This window comes from Urocampus carinirostris, chromosome 7 (genome assembly GCF_059441175.1).
Source record: "Urocampus carinirostris isolate Australia breed hairy pipefish chromosome 7, RoL_Ucar_1.0, whole genome shotgun sequence".
In the NCBI taxonomy this organism is placed as follows: domain Eukaryota; kingdom Metazoa; phylum Chordata; class Actinopteri; order Syngnathiformes; family Syngnathidae; genus Urocampus; species Urocampus carinirostris.
In genome coordinates, this window is record NC_142355.1 from 7740285 (window position 1) to 7759836 (window position 19552).

General features: G+C 39.3%; 1 protein-coding gene across 1 annotated transcript; it reads right to left on the reverse strand.

Moving 5' to 3' along the window:
* Positions 1-4239: 4239 nt before the first annotated feature.
* On the reverse strand, positions 4240-18800 carry ube2na (ubiquitin-conjugating enzyme E2Na). The gene is made up of 4 exons (XM_088339635.1): positions 18672-18800; positions 8190-8436; positions 7750-7890; positions 4240-5373 (listed from the first exon to the last, which is right to left on the reverse strand). Exons 1-4 carry the CDS (start codon positions 18699-18701, stop codon positions 5336-5338), a joined length of 456 nt encoding a protein of 151 aa, XP_088195761.1. The 5' UTR covers positions 18702-18800; the 3' UTR covers positions 4240-5335.
* Positions 18801-19552: the final 752 nt, after the last annotated feature.

Below are 19552 nucleotides of genomic sequence, written 5' to 3' on the forward strand. Positions count from 1 at the left end.
ATTTGTTTTTCAAACGTGTTTATTTATGTAGTTTAACATGTTATATTGTACATGTGTTTCGTTATATCATAGATATTGTTAATTAACATTTTGTTGTGAGATCCGGAGTTGCTCGACATGGATGAGGTTTATTATAATAAAAGTTCAAAATTTAAGTAGCTTGGACGTTTACCGTAGAAGGAAAAAAAACATGCAGATTTAATTAAGTAGAATAATACATTTTCTTATTCAAATTATGAATTCATTTTCTGCATTAAATTATTGTTGGTAACATACTGATTAAAGGGATAACCACAAACCTGTCTTTTTTCATTTTCTCCTTTTATACTTCCTTTTTTTCTTAACTTCTTTATACAACATAATAATTTGTAATATAATGCATCAAAGCAAGTGAGCCGTTTGAGAGCCGGCTCTCTTTAATGAGATGAGCCGAAAAAGCCGGTTCTCTAAAAAGAGACGGACTTCCTTTCACTACACAACTACCACGGAATGATGCATAATGGGAAATCCTCAGGCGGCAGACGTATACGCACCGTAGCATCAAACCGCTCACTTTGTTTGCAACGAAAGAAACGATACCGAAATAGAGGCTACCGCAGCGAACTCATTTGACTCGATTGATTTGCCGTTTCGTGATAGTCAGTGTATACCGGATGGTACCCAGAATTGACTTGCGTTTTTCCGTACAGATTTTCTCGTACGTCGTACACGTCTTAAAATGCACAATAGACGTACTTTGTACGGTAAAAACGTACAGGTTGACAGGTGTGAAAAAACACTCTCGCACTAGTAGATTAAAGGGAAAGAAAGAGAGAACAGAACCAGTAGGAAAGAGAGAGAACAAATGAGAAGGAATAAAACAAAGAAGAGAGAGGAAGATGAGAGAAAGAATAAAAGCTAGAAAGAAAGAACGAAAGAGGGAGAGAAAAAAAGAGTAAGATAGATAGAGATAGATCTAACAGACAACGAAATGAAGAGAAAGAGAGGGAACAAAATGCAGCTACAGTTGCTTCGTAAGGGGCGACTGGTTTTGGCGACATCTAGCGAAAATAATTAAAACTGCACCTGATCTTTTTCTCACCCTTCTCTAGACGTATTGCGGGCCAGATTGTAACCCTTAGCGGGCCTCACCCGGCCCGCGGATCGCATGTATAAGTTGTGAAAAGTGTAATGAAATATATTTTATTTAAGGAAAAGCAAAAATACAACCTTGTGGAAACATTTTTGCCTGGAGAGGGATGGGCGCCACCAGGCTGTACTTGCCAAAGACACACCACAAGAAATGGTGCCCTAAGACCCCTAGTGGTTAAGGGATACACGCAACCACCCACACGGATCATCATACATTTAAAAAAAAAAAAAATAGATTGAGAAGTTTATTTTATTTTACATAACATGAGGCTCACCTAAGCGGGAGCTGACATGATTGTCAGTAAGTCTTTTTAGCAATGGAATTAAAATCAGAAAATGACTTTCCTTTCTAATTTAATTTAACAGGTCCAATTGAGATTTGAACTCAGTTCACTGAAAAATAAAGTAAAAAAATTAACTCATTTTCTACTATTGACGCCTAAAAGGGCTTTTTTTAAACCGGGCAGTGTGTAATATTTAGCAGTACCGGTAATCTCATCTCATCTCATTAGCTGCACCGCTTATCCTCAGTAGGGTCGCGGGGGTGCTGGAGCCCATCCCAGCAATCATCGGGCAGTGGGCAGGGGACACCCTGAACTGGTTGCCAGCCAATCGCAGGGCACACGGGGAGACAACTCACTTGCTCATTCACACCTAGGGACAATTTGGACCGGCCAATTCACCTGAAATGCATGTTTTTGGAATGTGGGAGGAAACCGGAGTGCCCAGAGGAAACCCACGCAAGCACTGGGAGAACATACAAACTCCGCACAGGAAGTCTGGAGCTGGATTTGAACCCACGCAGGAGGTTCCCATGACTTGGCTAACCACTGCGCCGCCGTGCTGCCCAGTACCGGTAATTTAGTGGTTAAAAAACATTTTCATTAAAAAAAAACACAACAATATTGACTTGAATAATATGGTAAAGCCGCTTAACAACATTGTAAAGGCTGGTCAAAAAATGAGAAGACAAATGGTGGGTTTGATCAATTTGAGTCCCCCTAGTTTATACTTTCCCTTAAACTTTTTAGCTTTTGTTTTGGGTTGCACTACACAATAACATACAGCAGGGGTCTCTAAACTTTCTCAGAGAGCAATTTTTGTTACTAATTTGCGCAAAAGGCACCCAGTTTGATATGCATTTCTAAAATAACTATTTTTCATGTTGTTCCTAGGTTAGTTATTGGAAGTTGTGTTAAATAGACACACCCAATAGAGAAAAAAACACAATTTGGAGCCTTGTGATTAAGGGCGATACAAAAAAAAAAAAACACGACTTGACTAGAAAATCACAATGGCCGAGCACTGGTGAGTTATTTTCAGAAAAGGTCTGCAGACACCTTAGCTGTACTTAGGGGTCAACCTAATGACCGTGGGCACCAAGTTGAATACCCCCCCCCCCCTTCTATTCTTTTAGTGTGGCATACTTCACTGCATCCATCCATCGTCTGCACCGTTTATCCTCACTTGGGTCGCGGGGGTGATGGAGCCATCTCAGCGATATTTGGACAGTGGGCAGGGGACACCCCAAACTGGTTGCCAGCCAGTCGCAGGGCACACAGAGACATACAGAGACATACAACCGACTCGCTTATTCACACCTAGGGACAATTTGGAGTGGCCAATAAACTCACGTTTTTGAAATGTGGGATGAAACGGGAGTGCCTGGAAGAAACCGATGCAGGCACAGGGAGAACATGCAAATTCCTCACGGGGAGGTTCCAGCAGTGGGAATCCAACCCTAAACCTCCGCACAGTGGGGCTCCGCGGTAACCCCTCAGCAGCCATGCTGCCTATTTCGCAGCATATCATTGAGAAATATATAATACTGCGTTAAGTCTACGCTTCTGGAAAGCCACATATGAGAACTTGCAATCACAGGAGACACAGAATTGGAGTACTTTTGGAGGAAACAAGCACAGTGCTACATTAATTGTGGTGAAATGAATGAAATCATCCTTTAATCAATTGAAAAAAAAAACAAAAAAAACATTTTAGTCATGACACAGCCCCTGCTACACACCATCTTATCAGATTGTTCACAAAAGCTATATATGCGGGGTTGTTTCATATTGGTCCAAAAATCCATCTTCTGATCTTACATAGAACCATTCCCTCCATAAAAACATACCCAATGTTTTCCTTCAATGTACACACACTCCATGAAGTCCATTTTATTGATAATTTTAGTACTAAGTACGTAATTATTTGAAACGGTCGAGATTTTTAAGTTTGCAGGTAGATCTGCATCAGCATGGTCTTTTTTGTATTGAGGTTAACAATGTAAGGTGTCAAATAAAAAGCACTAAAGTGCTAGTATTAAAAAAACAACAGTTTAATTTAAACGAGGCACATAAATATTGCAATGTTGTGATTTGAAGCGATTGAAGTCAGCATTCGCAGGTTCTCTCGTCTATTGCCTGAGATGAAAAAGACTAAAGAAATGGTTTCAATTTTGAGATCTTTAGTCATCTCGATTACTGTAATGCACTACTCTCTGGTCTCCCAAAGTCCAAAATCACGAGCCTTCAGCTAGTACAAAAATGCTGCAGCGAGGCTTTTAACTAAGACAAGAAAGTTTGATCACATTACCCCGATTTTAGCTCACCTGCATTGGCTCCCTGTTAGCTTAAGATGTGATTTTAAGGTTCTGTTGGCAGTATACAAAATCATGCATGGACTTGCTCCCTCATATCTTTCAGATTCAATACCCCCCTTTGTTCCGGTCAGGAGCCTTCGCTCTGAAAATGCTGGTCTACTATTGATCCCAAGAGCCAAGAAGAAATCCACAGGTTCGAGGCCCCGGTGCTTCCCCCCCGAGATTCGATCTGCAACCTCAGTGGAACTGTTTGATCTAAGCTTAGACCACACTTCTATTCTATACCATATTAATAACATATATTTTATGATGACAATATCTGTGTATTATTTGCCCTCATGTAGGTTTTAGATCAGGGGATGGTGTCATAATAGTCTGTGGTTTGCAATAATCTGGGGTCTGTGCAGCCCTTTGAGACTCTTTGTGATTTAGGGCTATACAAATAAACATGACTTGACTTATATATAAACAAAAGTTGCAAAAAAAAACAAAAATAAACCCCAAGCAAGTGTTTATTAACTAACTGAGTTTATTTACAGAAATGAAACATATGCAGATGATCGTTTTTCATAACATTCTCAGTACGGGAAAAAGCTTCCTCCCCAGATGATCAAAAATAATACATTTACAGTTAAGTTGGCTTTGTGGCCACAATTGTTGTCAGGTGTCAAATTGTACACTAATACAAACCGGAGGACTCTTATCACGCCACACCCCAGCATCACATATGCCATCATGATCCGGACTTATTAAATAAAGTGAAAGCTTAAATGGAAACGGTTTGGTGGTGAGATTTTGTTACAAAGATGGTATTGTTCAAATGACTCTTGTAAAGTCAAAATGATACTTCAGAGGGAACAAGGCTGAGTGGAGTTCGCCGTGACTTTACGAAGAAGAAAAATAGAATACAAGAGGGCTACATATTATAAAGTTAAACCAAAGATTAACCTAGATCAAGGTCCATAATGTCAATCCTATCAGCACTGGCACGCACAAAACACAGTTATGCCTAGCAGTGGTTAAAAAGTGACGGAGATGCGTGTCATTTGTTAAAGTCGAAGGCTCAGTTTTGGCTTTCAGTCCTATTGTCCGAGTTTGAGCGTTAAGCAAAACTACAGGCGGTAACTATTAGCCGATGTTAGTTACTTTGAATTAATAGTGACAAAGGAAGACATGTTAAAATACACATAAAAATCTACCGTACTGGCCACATCTAGCCCTTCTTTTTCCCCTCATCTACCTGCTTTCTTTTCCTTATCCTGCTCAATGGCCCCCCCCTGCCTATTCCCCAAAAAAAGTGTCCCCCTCGAAAAGCAGCAGTTGACAGACAATCGACGTACAAAGAAAGCCAAAGTGAGCAGATCTAAACCGCTGAGCAAACCGTAGTGAGTTAATTTGGACAAACCAGAGTCATTCTACTTTAAAGCGACCACTAATTGCCAGGGGTGTTTCCCTTTTCATCATATTTATGTTTGATTGTAGCATATGTGTGCATTTGTATGTTGAATTTTGACTGTGTCCTTCAAATGCAAATTAAGGAGGTATTGGCAGAACATGAGGACTTGTGTTCACACTTGACTTCTGTGTGTGTCTTGAATGGCTGCTTCACTTGTTTCCGGCGTAAAGTCTGGTCCATGACTTGGCTGGAGAAGAAAAAAATATACAATTTGTTGTAATCAAGGCGTATTCAGACGATCAGAAGACAGCTTGACTTTTAGATTAGAACGTGACCTAATAATCAAGTGCACCTTATATGCAGACAATATTGGAAATGTCTTACCATATTTGTGCAACTATTGATCTCTCGATACATTTTATCGTTAATCACAATTGCATAGCAATGGTAGCAGCAGGGGTTGAAAAGGATAGCAATGGTAAGTACAGCAAATCCGAATCACGTGGTTGGATGTTCACAATTGCATAACATTGGGTGCAATGAAAATCGAACCTGGATCACGGCGTGGAGAGTAACGGATCCTACCCACTAGACCAGAGGTGGCTAACCCTGTCCTCAAGAGCCGCATGTCCTGCATGTGTTTGGAGATTCTCTGCTCTAATACAGGTGATTCCAATCACCTGGATCATTATCAAGCTCTCACAAAGCTTGCTAATAAGCTGAAAATTGCCATCACTTATGTTGGAGCAGAGAAACCTCCAAAACATGCAGGACATGCAACTCTCGAGGACCGTGTTGGCCACCCCTGCACTAGACTATTAGGCATACATATGACACATGAAAAGGCATTACGTTTTGTGTCATGATCACACTGTTTTTAGTCACAGTACCAGTTGAAATGAGAAAACAAAGATTTAAAACCAATAAAAATGTTTTTTCACCTTTTCTCAGGTTAAACGGAGTACGGTAAGAGATAAGCATTTGGAGTACCTGCAGCCATGTGTTTATATCTTTCAGGACAAGGAAATTACTTCCCACAATGTCTTTCTCTTTATTCAGATCATAATGACCGAAGTATTTTCTACAATGCTTTCTCTTCATTCAATTGAGAAACGCATGCGCTTTATTAAGCCTTTGAGAGTCGGCTAAACAATACTGTAGTACAATGGTCCCAAACCTATTCTGTACCACTGACTGGTTTAATGTCTGATAATATTCTCGCCAGTACCGGCTTAATAATAACATGAGCAGTTTGATAGCATGACTAAAAATAGTGTTATTACGAGATAAAACCTGTTGCCTTTTAATGTATCGTCTGCATTCAGAGATGTCTCATTGATAGCATCCAACGAGCCACCTGCCGTGTTCCAGGTTCGATTTTGTATTCAATGTAATACAATTATGATCAGCGATACTTATGAAGGAGTGAGATTAAGAACCCTGTCAAAACAGTGGCTCTGACAAGCTTTTACCAACAATAATTTTTTTGTAAGTATGGTACTCCATTTCCGCTTTTTTTAGTAGGAGCAAGCCAAACTTTAGCCAATATTTACATGCCAGAAGGGGTTGCCAAACTTTTTTGAACAGAGAGCTACTTTTTTGTTACAGAATTGCGTGAAAGGCTACTAGTTTAAAATGTATTTCTAAAACGGAAACTCATGTTGCTGTCTCTAAGCCATGTGCGGGTAGGGTTGAAGTTACTATTATTTTTAACGAATATGGGAGCGTGACCCGTTTGTTGCATTAGATTGAGCCAACTATTTTTTTTTTTAATCGGTTCTCCTTTCTTTCGTTGTGTCACTATTCACTGTCCACTAAAAGCTAGAATACGATAAAATTGACAAACGTAGCCGAGTAGCAGGAAGTCTCACCTTCGGCAACTGTTTATTCTCAGTTAGATTGCGTTTTGACAGTTAAAAATCATTGACGTCCATTCTCACAAGAGTCAAAACACACTTGTACAAAGTCTCAATTTGAATTTAGTTTTCCTCAGTAGGACTCCCTAAAATATCAATGATCTACAGATTCTCTTCTCTCCCCATTAACACAAAGACAACTATAGACCAGGGTATTCTTCCAGTTGCCTCCGAAACACTTAAGGGGGAAGGGAATTATAGGACTTTTTGTTGCAGCCAACAGAAAAACGCCATCATCATGGCATGAGGTGTGAGTTCAAAACACTGGTCTTTGCATCAATTACATTATTGATTTGGAATTTACCTTGATAATTTGCACTTTGGGATGGAAGAGACGAACGGACAGCAATTTTATCAGGAACAGGCTTTAACCGTGTTTACAGGTGCTTCGCCTCACCATTGGAAAGGTTGTGAAAAGTGACTACACACATTGATATTGCTAAACACATATTAGCCGCAAGTGGCTACTTTTTATCAATTCTGTACCTACCGTGGAATTTAAAATAAAAGCACAGCATAATTTGGTTTATTACTCACTTCTTAAGAGAGTGAGGTGTGTTAAGTAACTGAGCAGGCTGGATGTAGCCAGTTGGATTGGCTATACTTTACCCAGGGTTTCTTTAATCCAACAGATTAAAGTGGAGGAAGTCCAAGTAAGATTTGGAAGGAAGAAACAGCAAACAACATCATTAGAATCCAGGTCTTACCAGTCTCAATAGCTTCAGCTTCATTGGACTTCCACTTCTCCGCAACATCATTTGCTAAAGGATCATCGGGGTTTGGCGCACTGAGTAATGCCTGGATTGAAAGCAGCACTGTGCGAATCTGCAGAGCTGGTGACCATTTATCTGAAATAAGGGAATTAAAATCAGACCGAATATAGGCGGGTTAGACAATAAAAATGGACACTGGGAAGAGAGACATGCGGAATATATGAGAAATTACTAAAAAAAGGACAGCTACGGGTGGATAGTGTGCAAAGTAGTACTAAAGAGACAACTGTTCATGTCTTGACCAGAGTGAAAGTATTATTCCAAAATCCTTCTGGTATTAAAAAAACGCTTAAACTGACAAATCTCTTAAAAGACATTGTACCATTCCATACAGTTTAGCTGCTGTTCAGATTTGAAAATCATTTGTGACTTACCTTTCAGAATGTCTAGACATATTCTTCCCAGCTTGTCTACATTGGGATGATATATTTTAGTCATGAAGCGGACTTTAGGCGCTGCCATCGGATATTCCTCAGGTAAAAAGAGTTCTAGTTTAAATGTACCCCCCTCGAAAGGTGAGTCCTGCGGTCCAGAAATGACCACATGAAAGTAGCGAGCGTTGCTCTCATCAGGCTCTGCTTGGATACCTGGAACAGGCTCTGCAAACAAGCGCTGCGTTTCCTGGAAAATAAGAACAATAAGCACTATTTTACCATAGCATTTATATAAAACACACCACAGGAAATGGTGCCCCTACAACCGTGTGGTTAAGGGATCGAACCAACCAACGAACCAACAAACCAACTAAGCTAGTACACAGCAGTTTAGATTACCACAGCAGGTCAAACACAACAGAGCCATGAGAATCCGTTTTTGTCTTATATTATTTTTTTAGATAGTAAATTATTATTGATCAAAAGAGAACACAGCTATTGGCCTAACTGCAATATGTTTAATATATTTAATAATATATTTGTCTGCTCCTCATCATTGCATATCTTGATTGATCATATAAAATAGAATAACCTATATCGTCATTGATATCAACGTTGCGAAACATTGTATGCAACAAGATTAGACATGGCACTCCAGGGTAAAACGTGTAATAAAAACTTTGAAGAGAAAAACGATAAAAGGATAAAAAGGCGGAAAAAAAAACATGGCTTTGAAAAACTGGCCTACGTTGTAATAATAATCCAATGAAAAAGAATAATGCATGTAATAACAGTGCTATGGAAAAAGTGCAATAATTAGCAGCAGTTGTTTTAAAACCCAATATAATTCACAAGGCATATATACATACACCTACAGTTTCATGCCATAGTATGCATTTTCCCACAGTTTCATTAAGCAACAATGAGCGTTTGTTAAGGGTGGTGATGGCCCTGGGGAAGAAGCCGTCACGGAGCTGGTTTGTCCTAGTTTTGAGGGACCTGTGTAGCTCTACACAATTTTATTTTGTACTCTACCAAACTCCCACTCACCATCACTTGAAATTTAATGTGGTGGTGGATAGGTTTAGCCGTCAAAATCAAAACGCAAAGTCAAACAGCCAAAACCTAAACAAACATTTTTTAATAAAAGCCGCTGGGATTAAAAGTACATCAAAAATGCAGAGTAAGTGCCCTTCTGTTACAATAGGTGTTTTGTTAATACTATATTTGTTTGAGATTATATTTTTCATTTAACGATAATTTAAATTGTGCAATTTTGTTAAAGAATTAGAAGCAATTTGGGATTTGTTGTAACTTGGAATGTTGCAAGAAAAGCCGTGTCAACGATAAAATTCTTTATGTTTGGTTATGTATTTGCGCAGACGTTTACTTCTTACACATGCATGGAAAATGCAGATGTGTAAGTGACATGTGAAATGTTGTTAGGCCAGTCAGGTAGCGGTAAAGAGATGATGTTGGATAGAGAGTAGACTGATACATTGACGATAATAGGCAAAAATGCACCTCCAGCAATATTTCATTTCCCCTTCAATTGTCAATAACATGAGCGTTTGTTTTTAACAGTTTGACTGACCGACCAATGCTGCGGGAATGCAAAAGTAAAAGGAGTGGGCAGTTGAAATGGGTAATATTAACACTACAGTATAGCAGTTGCACTGGTGAAAAAGTTGAGAGGCAATTGTCAAAAACAAAAAAAACCCACTATTCGCACACAGGTCGTGTGCAGTAGTTCACGTCCATAAAGGTGTCACTGAAGCAAGACTATACTACTGACCGGCAACCACAGCTACTGAAGTTTAGTTTGTACGTATAAACTATAACATGAACACAAATTATTTTCCAAACAATTTATTACAATCCCTGACAAAAAGCAGTACTTAAAAAAAAAAAAAAATGTATTCCATGACTATTAAAACTCGTATGCCGCAATTCAAATGGGGCCTAAAACCAACACACAAGTGGCCTGGGCTTTGGTCCCCACTCTCCACTGCAACTGAATTCATTTAAAAAAATGAAGAAGGCAAGTCCCCAAAATTTCCAAAATGACTGCGAAAACTGGTAGTCTAGAAGCAGTTTTGCCACAATGCATTGTTTTTTAACCTGCTAAAAGGCCTACAATCTTAGGTTATTCACCTTCCAACTTTGAAACATGTGACAATGTGAGTTATATATTTCAACATTATAGATCGACATCTCATTAAATGAAGTCAAACTATGTGCATTTCAATTAATTGCACTTTCGAAGCCGAAACAATACTTTAGGACTGGGCGGCAAATCGACTGAATCTGTAAAAGTAGTCGGTTTAAATAACAAGGATGTACAAATAGGCTGAATCGTGAAATTGAAGTGGCTATGAAATCTCGTCTTTTCCAGCTTTAGCATCTTGATTTTCTGATTACAACTTTTACTATGTTTTTTCAAATCCAAACCATTTCAGTGCTAATTCAGCGTGGCGCAAATGCGATTACGTTCTTTGTCATCCTATCACAATAAAATTTATATTTTATATTACAGCGCTCTAGGAGACATCCCGTCACATTAAATGAAGCCGGCCATTTTTGAATATTACACGAAAAGAGCTATGAGCTTCGGTAATAGAGTACACACAACGTTTAGAAACATTTTCCAAACAAGCCGGGCTAATTTAAGATTGGATTCAGCTGCTTGGAGTGGTCGGGATCTGCAGTACCCAATTTGGCCACCATGGGGCATTATAAGACCTAAGCAAGCAGAGCACACAAAGGCAGATGTTTATCGATTTTGTTGGTATTAATTGGGAGTGCCTAAACATGAACCCTATCTATAGACACTCATGGAGGCCTAAAGTACAAGTGGATTTTTTTTTTTTTTTTTACAAAAAGGGTTTCAGTCCTTTCGACACCTATGAAACATACACACATTGGGATTTATGAAAGAGTAGATAGATTTAAGGGTGCAAAATACTATTAAGGAAGCTAAAAAAAACTGCCAATATGGAAGAACCATATTCATTTTTGTATAACGTGCACTAGTTCATATTGCGCATCCCTAATTTTAATTTAGAAATCGGTACAAAATTTTGTTTCACTTTTATTCATATCAAACTTTGCGGTTGGATCCATCGGGAATCGATTTATTGTAACATGAAAAGCACAACAAAATAACATTCTTTCCAGGTACCATAACTGAGGTTCGTGTGATAATGGAATAAAACCTGGGTTTGAATCCCATATTCCAAATCCGGTAAAGGTTTTGCGATAAGGTAAAACCTTGTGTACAATGAACGGTGCATTCGCAATGATCGCAGCAAGGCTTTAGGGCTAGGACCTTAGCTTGGCCTTTTGGCTGAGAGTAAGTGTCCCGGCTCCTAGGCTTTGTAGCGTATTATGAACTGACCGATAACGGATAATGGATAATGAATAACGAAGATAGATCAATAACCCTTAAAAACCCCAAAACCCCCACAATGTACATCCAAATGTGTTCTTTTTGGAGTAAGAAAAATACAATAGTGTGATATGTCAAACGCCGTCGTTTACTGGGTCCCTGACCCTTCTGCATTTCTTGACTTAAAAATTTGTCCCAACTGATTTTGTAACTGAATTAGCCCTGCATTATGCTCAAACCACAAAGGTCATGTTGTTTCTGTCTTGATATGACAATATGATAGCTGCATGTTATGCACAAAATAAATGATAACAACCAAACATTCCAAAAAGGAATAGATGCAAAGGAATGCTGAAAAACAAACCATATTTGTTTTTTGACACACTTCTGCTGAATGCAGCTCGGAGTGAGATTCCTGAAATGTTTTCGATAACCCACAGACAAAACCGTGCAGTGAAAACACAGACGAGAGGGGCTCCAGTCACACATTCCAAAGGCTCAAGGCTTCAAACTTCCCACCAATATACGTTCAAGTAACTCACCTGTGAAGCTTTAGCTTTCGGACCCCGTTAGATTTTTTTTTAACACCCACTCTACATATTTGTACCACTAATTATTTTGTGTGATTTGTATTTTCAGGGTTTTCTTCCGTGCTTTGAGTCTCTGTAGTTTGTTATCTTCCTTATGCTTTGTAGTACCAGTACTCGTTTTCAGTTGCACTACACAACACAGCAACATTTACTAGTCAAATATTACAGCCTTCAAAGAAAGAGAAACTAGCTAAAACAGCCCCATATTTTTTTTAAAGTTGATTATAGAATTTATTTTTAATAGTCCAATCGAAATGGTGGTCAAACTTAGAGTCGTGGGCCGCATTAGGTTAAAAAATTGTCCGAGTGCCTGACTCCAAGGGAAATCAAATATCTTAATAATAAATAAATCCATGATAAAAAAGGTACAGAAATTTGTTTCATGATTAGTTTTTCTTTTGTGAAGCAGGCATGAAGGGAGACGAGGGACAATAGTGGCACTAAAACACCATTTTATTTTTATAACCAGAACATAATTGCCAGTCTGAGGTCATGAGATTGAACACTCCTGTGTGGAGTTTGTATGTTCTCCCCGTGCTTGTGTGAGTTTCCTCTGGGCACTCCGGTTTCCTCCCACATTCCAAAAACATGCATGTCAGGTTAATCGGCCGTTCCAAATTGTCCCTAGGTATGAATGAGCGAGTCTGCCTCTATGTGCCCTAAGACTGGCTGGCAACCAGTTCAGAGTGTCCCCTGCCCACTGCCCGAAGATGGCTGGGATGGGCTCCAGCACCCCCGCGACCCTACTCAGGATAAGCGGTGCAGTTAATAATAATAATAATAATTTCCTTGTATTGTCATTCTGTGTAACAATGTACACAGAACGAAATGTCGATTGCACCTGACCCGTTGTAGCGAGCCGATGCAGCCGCAGCCAACAGAGGGCGCCGCCGACCACTTTTTAAGTCTTAGGAATGACTATGGATGGATAATTGCCAGTCATTTTTTTGGACTGAGAAAAAAATGAGCACATGAGCGTGCAGCGGCAAATCTTTCGAATTGGTCGAGAAAAAAAAAAAAAAAAAAAAAAAAAGAATAGCTTTATGCACATATTAGGGCTGCACGATTAACCGAAATCGAATCGATATCGCGAGGTAACGCGTTTTTATTAAGGATTCATACTTCCAGTTTGTTATTCGAGTGATGAAGTGTTTGGCCAACAAAAATAATTACGTTTTGTGGTTTAACAGTGCCGGCCTATCAGAAGCAGGTTTCAATGGCACCAGCCAATAAAGGCAAAGTTTGCAAGACGTGTGTGCACGACTGATAGGCTGCTGTAAGCGCGCGCCCAACTGGCCACCAAAACAAACGTCACAGCCCGTAACTTTACCAGCTCGTTACATTGAAAATTAAATTTTAAAAAAATTAATAAATCGGACTCTGAGGCAAGTTAGATCAACGAAAAGAAAAGCTGATCACCAGCGGGTACTCTCTTATTATCGCGTCCTGGAATTTACTGAGGCGGCGTCGGAAGGGAAAGCTAACAGCTATGCTAACAATTCTTTAGCCACCACTGCCGTACGTAGCTAGTCACCAATGCCAGATCTATTACAAATAAAACTGACAACTTAGAGCTACTACACGTGGAAAACCGCTACATTTGTGACTCTTGTATTTTAATCATCACAAAGACATTGCAGAAGTCGCGGGGACTCGACTCTAGCGTGTAGCTTGCCAGCCGCTCTCTTAATCGTTTTTTTTTTTTTACACTGAAAGGAATAGCCCTGCAATTGTGTTGGCGTTTTGTGTAATGACGTATACTCTCAGTCTTTAAGTATGTAATCTCAAGTTATTTTTGCAAGTCACCATGTTTATGTTCTCCCTTAAAAAAACTAACACAGAAAATGCACTTTTCTTCTTAAATCGAAAATCGCATCGAAATTGCAATTTAAGTCTGAAAAATTGCGATTACGTTTTTTTCCAGAATTGTGCAGCCCTAGCACACAAGTTATTAGTGCAAAAGTACATATCATTATATTTTTACCATTCTCATTTGACAGGACAGATTAAAGAGGGCGACGGGCCGTATTTGTACCGGGTGCTTTGCTTGCTTATCCATGGTATTTTATAATCGTTACGCCAGTAAACACCGTCATTTTTTGGGATAGAAAAAACGAGCTATTCCATCTGCAAAAAGACAGAAAGGTTCCTAAACAGTGTATTTTGAAAAATAACCAAAAATGGAACACTTGCACAGCTAGCCAGAGTTCTGCACTTCAACGGGTGATCAGCACAAAATTGTGGACTCCCCTTGCTCAGAACATGCAATAATGAGCAGGGATGGTTCAGTTTTTTTCTTTTGTATTAATTATTATATATTTAACTTGATATTTTAAACTGTAGTAGATAGATACTTTATTCATCCCCAAAGGGAAATTCACATTTCCAGCAGCATCCCTTCGCTGAGAACAGTACAATAATAAAGCCAAAAGAATACAATATACAAATACCCAGTGTGACGTGCAAATGCCCACTGTAGCGTGTTATATAGAATAACTAAATAGTGCTACACAGAATACATATTGCAGTAAGTTATTAGATTATTAGTATGTTATTTTGTAAATGTTCTTGCACCATCATGATGGCACTTTTTAATATTGTTCCATATTTTACAAGTTAAAATGAAGTCATGTTTATTTGTAAAGCCCTTAATCACAAAGAGTATGAAAGGGCTGCTCGGAACACAGATTCACAATAAATTCTATTCTATTTCATTAATTTATTCCCCCGTAGAAATACGATATATTGTTTCGTGACTGATTGAGATAGCAGAAACTGGGTTGAACTGCAATCTCACCCACAGTGATGAAGTTGATATCCTCTTACGCGACAACTCGCCTGTGTCACTGATCGGAAAAGGCAAGTGCTTTTGGAAGAGGTAACTCCTAGTTTTCTAGTATCTGCCGTTCTACACAAGTTGAATACTTTGAAGAGGAGTGACATTGAAGACATTGAGGCACATTGAATGTTTGAACTATGTTTACATCAGTGGTACCCATACTACAGTCAGCGGCAGGGTTGGGTAGGGTTACTTTAACTGGATTACTTACAATTACTTTTGGATTACTCCAATACCAAATATGCTAATAAAAGACAAAAGAAACTAAGTATGAATAAAATTACTAAATTTTTAGCAGGCTTGGGGAGTAATGGAATACATGGAATGGCAAAATGGTGTTGGCAAGCTGTTTGGATTTATTTTCATTTTGTTTCTGTCGCATTTTATGTTAGTTTTGCCGGAGATCAAAGAGAACAAAGCCAGGAGAGAAAGCTTACCACGTGTTGTGAGTCATAATTTTATTCATATTTAGATTATTTTCTTTTGTCTTTTATTAGGATATTTGGTATTGGAGTAATCCAAAAGTAATTGAAAATAATCAATTATTAATTAATAAGTAATCCAGTTAAAGTAACCCTACCCAACCCTGGCCAGCAGACTGGATACGTTGTGCATTCCACATTTTACAATGACATTTTTATATAATATTCTTCGACCCGCCTCTGCATTTGGTCCGGCCCCGCTAACAATACCTGAAAGCGTTTCGGCAAGCTTTATTTACACATAAGAAAGACCGTAAGTCTTGTTTTAACAGGATTCAAACCTAGGTCGCTTGGGTAGGGGTGCCAAACTTGCTAGTCAAGTCAAGTCACATTTATTTGGAAAGCCCTTAATCACAAAAATGTCTCAAAGGACTGCACAGGATTACAATGACACCATCGCCTGATCTTAAACCAACATACGGGCAAGGAAAAACTCCAAACCTCAGCGTGAGGAAAAAAGAAACCGTGAAAAGGGGCCCCAGAAGTGGTAATCCCCCTTCCAGGATGACCAGGGTGGAATAGATTTAGCATGGAGTTACAGTACACAAACAAAGTAAACATCAATAAAAGAGAACATTAAGTAACATGTTGAAGTTTGTCCGGAAATTGCATGACAGCAACGACGCCTCAAGCCCGTAAACTAGTCAGAAATGGCCATAACAGCAACGACGCAGCTTCCAATCTCTGCCGGCTGGACGATGCTACTGGACTAGCAATGTTCAAGATTGCATGAGAAAAGGTATTGGGTATGATCTCATTATCACACTATCTTTAGTCACAGTACCAGTGATGAATGTTAATTTTGTTGTGCAATGACAATAAATTTGACACAACGCTTAGAATAGAATTTATTGTCATTTTAACCAGTGAAACGCACATAAAAACTAACTTTAGTCTCTGGTACCGTGACTACAAATAGTGCGATGAGATCAAATCTACTGGTTTTCGCAAGTCATCTAACTGTGCACATTTTCTGTGAAATCACACGAATTTTATTATGTTATGTGAAGAATCCAATTTGACTGTGTTTTATTTTTGGGAAAACATCTTTACATTCAGGCACTCCTTTAATCGGCACACTCTGTTAAAAAACATAAAAGGCGCGAGCGGCAGCCTTTCCAGCAGCTCCGTGTTATTTGGCTCTTTTTGTGATTAATTGTTTTAAGTGTCTGCTTCTATCTTCGGTGTTTTTCGTCCCATCTGACAACTACACTTTGGATTACTTTCTATCCTATGATTATGGGTTTTAACGCACAAAAATGCGATTATTCGAGGAATCAACTCCCTGCCCTGAAGAATTCTTGTGCCGGAGTGATGAGGGGGCCCTATCGTGGATGCAGAGGCGGAGCTAAGGCTAAGCGGCGTTATAAGTCTTTGGTACCGTCCATAATCATTGTAAATGTGAACTCTCTACCAAATAATACTGACGAACTGGCTGTGCTGGTAAAAAACATCAAAGCGTACAGGGAGTGCAGTTTGCTGTGTATTACGGGAACGTGGCTCACGTCTAGCATCCCGGATGCTAACGTGGAGCTACCCAGCTTCAGCGCTGTTAGGGGCAGAGACACAAAAGCCTGCGGGAAGCAGTGTTCTCGTTTACCCGCGTCCCTGCGTCCTAGACGCATCATTTTTGCTGGGGACGCATCGTCTCAAATCAACGTGCGTCCCCGGGACGCAATTTTTTTTGACACAAAATTGTCATTATTACCCGATTACTTTTTTTTTTTAAACAAAAATTTACCGCACTCCAAACTTTTCGTCAGGCAGGTGTTGTTTTGGTCTCGCGGTTCAAGTTTTCGTCTGCACGCCGATCTCGAGTTGCGTGGTGAAAAGTCCGTCTCTTTTTAGAGAACCGGCTTTTTTGGCTCAACTCATTCAAGAGAGCCGGCTCTCAAACGGCTCACTTGCTTTGATGCATTATATTACGAATTATTATGTTGTATAAAGAAGTTAAGAAAAAAGGAAGTATAAAGGGAGAAAATGAAAAAAGTCAGGTTTGTGGTTATCCCTTTAATCGGTATATTACCAGAAAATGAATTAATAATACGATGATTAACACTGAATGAATATATAGATTTTTATTATATATTTGTCACCGATTTACAATTTCAACCTCGATAACACTAAATTTTGGGGACCTATAGATCTCTGTTGGGACCCATAGATTTTTGAGCATGCGAGTCCCCGGGACGCATCACTTTTCAGAGGTAAAATGAACACTGGGGAAGCGGAGAGGAGGTGGACTCGCTATCTACGTGAACACAAGGTGGTGTAACCCTGGGCACAGATTTCCATCTGCTGCGGGGACATCGAACTTTTGACTAGCGTGTGACGTCATCCACTCCGCTGTTGCTAACTACAACAAAGCACCCCGAGGCCATCCTGTTAATAAACAACAAAAGGATACTACTGGAAGTGTGAATTTCCCTTTGGGGATGAATAAAATATCTATCTATCTATCTGGACTCGGTCCCTCGTCAGAAATAAGGGAAATGTGATGTGGCCGTGAGGAATAAAGAGTTCGGGGGTCGCTGGTTTATTCGGTGTGTAACAAAGATTGAGATTAAGAGAGAGCATGACTCAGGTGGCCATTCTGAGTCTTTCGCCGCAATAGAACGCTAGCTTAAAAGTTGCAGGTCACGGCAAAGTATCGGCTTCCTTCGTTTGAACGTGCACAATTGCAACAAAAGGCCGCGCGACGAACTCAATTGCACAAAAGATTAAAACGATTACTAAATCTGACGCTTTGGGGTCGAAACAACTCAACAGGGAAAGGTTAACCGCATAAGCGCTGTGAGCCTTTCGTTTTTGAATGTACAATACTGGTAGTCACGTTTAGCATGGTTAGCTTCGCTAGCCGTAACCATGCAGACCCCCAGTCCTCCTCTATTTTATTAACGCCTATCATTTAGAAACCGGATTTTTGTGAGTATGTTTTACATGAATAGTATAGACTTACACGACTACTACCGGTAATTTAGGTTTTAATGGTAATTTTCGAAAGATATTAGCATGAAATAAAACGGAAGTCGCTTCGGACAACTAACGGTGTCGTGGTGGATGCTACTGTTAGCACACCCAAAAATTCGATATTTCGAGCGTGTGGAACGATTGCGTTGAATAAAAGCTATAGTGAAAACATCTCGACGCCTCATATTTTTTTGTAAAATGTGAAGTGGTTACCTTAATGATCCTACGCGGCAGTCCTGCCATCTTGTCTTAAATGCGAGTTTTAGCTCAGTCGGTGCCTCCACTCGTTGACAGCACACGCACACACCTACGACTTCCGGGTTCTCTGCGTCATGGCTACAGATGGAAAGCACTTGCAGCATACCATCTGTTGTACTAATGTAGCACTACAGTTCTTACCTAAATCCCAAAGCAGTACTTTCGAAATGGATGAAAAAAATGTTGAAATTATCTTGCACTCCTTCGTACAATGTATCTGGCATGCATACATGTCACCTGTCAACCTCAGCTAATTGCTCTTCTTATTCCCATTATCATTGTGTAATATTCAGCGTCTCTTTGTGGCAACTTTATTGATTAAAAAAAATGTACTGGATGTATTGAATAGTACATGAACTACTATATGGACGTAGGTTGATAAATTTCTATTATTTTTTTTACATAACATGAGGCTTGCCTTGGGGATGCTGACACGATTGTTTACCGGTTTGGTTCTATCCAAAAACATGTCTTTTTCCCCCTCCATATTTCATTCTACTCTATTTTTCTTTTTCCCATCTTATCTCTTTTTTTCCATTTTCTTGTCCTCATTTTTTTGTTTTTCTCATTCTGTCTTTCTATCTTTCTACCTTTCTATCTTTTTATATTTTTATCTTTTTGCCTATCTATCTATCTATCTATCTATCTATCTATCTATCTATCTATCTATCTATCTATCTATCTATCTATCTATCTATCTATCTATCTATCTATCTATCTATCCATCCATCCATCCATCCATCCATCCATCCATCCATCTATCTCTCTCTCTCTCTCTCTCTCTCTCTCTCTCTCTCTCTCTCTCTCTCTCTCTCTCTCTCTCTCTCTCTCTCTCT

What these genes read in the sequence shown, in the direction of transcription:
- ube2na (XM_088339635.1), bottom strand. Translation starts at nt 18,701, where the DNA reads ATGGCAGGACTGCCGCGTAGGATCATTAAG. An exon ending in ATGTCTAGACATTCTGAAAG is followed by an intron (nt 7,891 to 8,189) that starts GTAAGTCACAAA and finishes CCCTTATTTCAG; the next exon opens with ATAAATGGTCACCAGCTCTG. An exon ending in AGCTGAAGCTATTGAGACTG is followed by an intron (nt 5,374 to 7,749) that starts GTAAGACCTGGA and finishes TTTCTTCTCCAG; the next exon opens with CCAAGTCATGGACCAGACTT.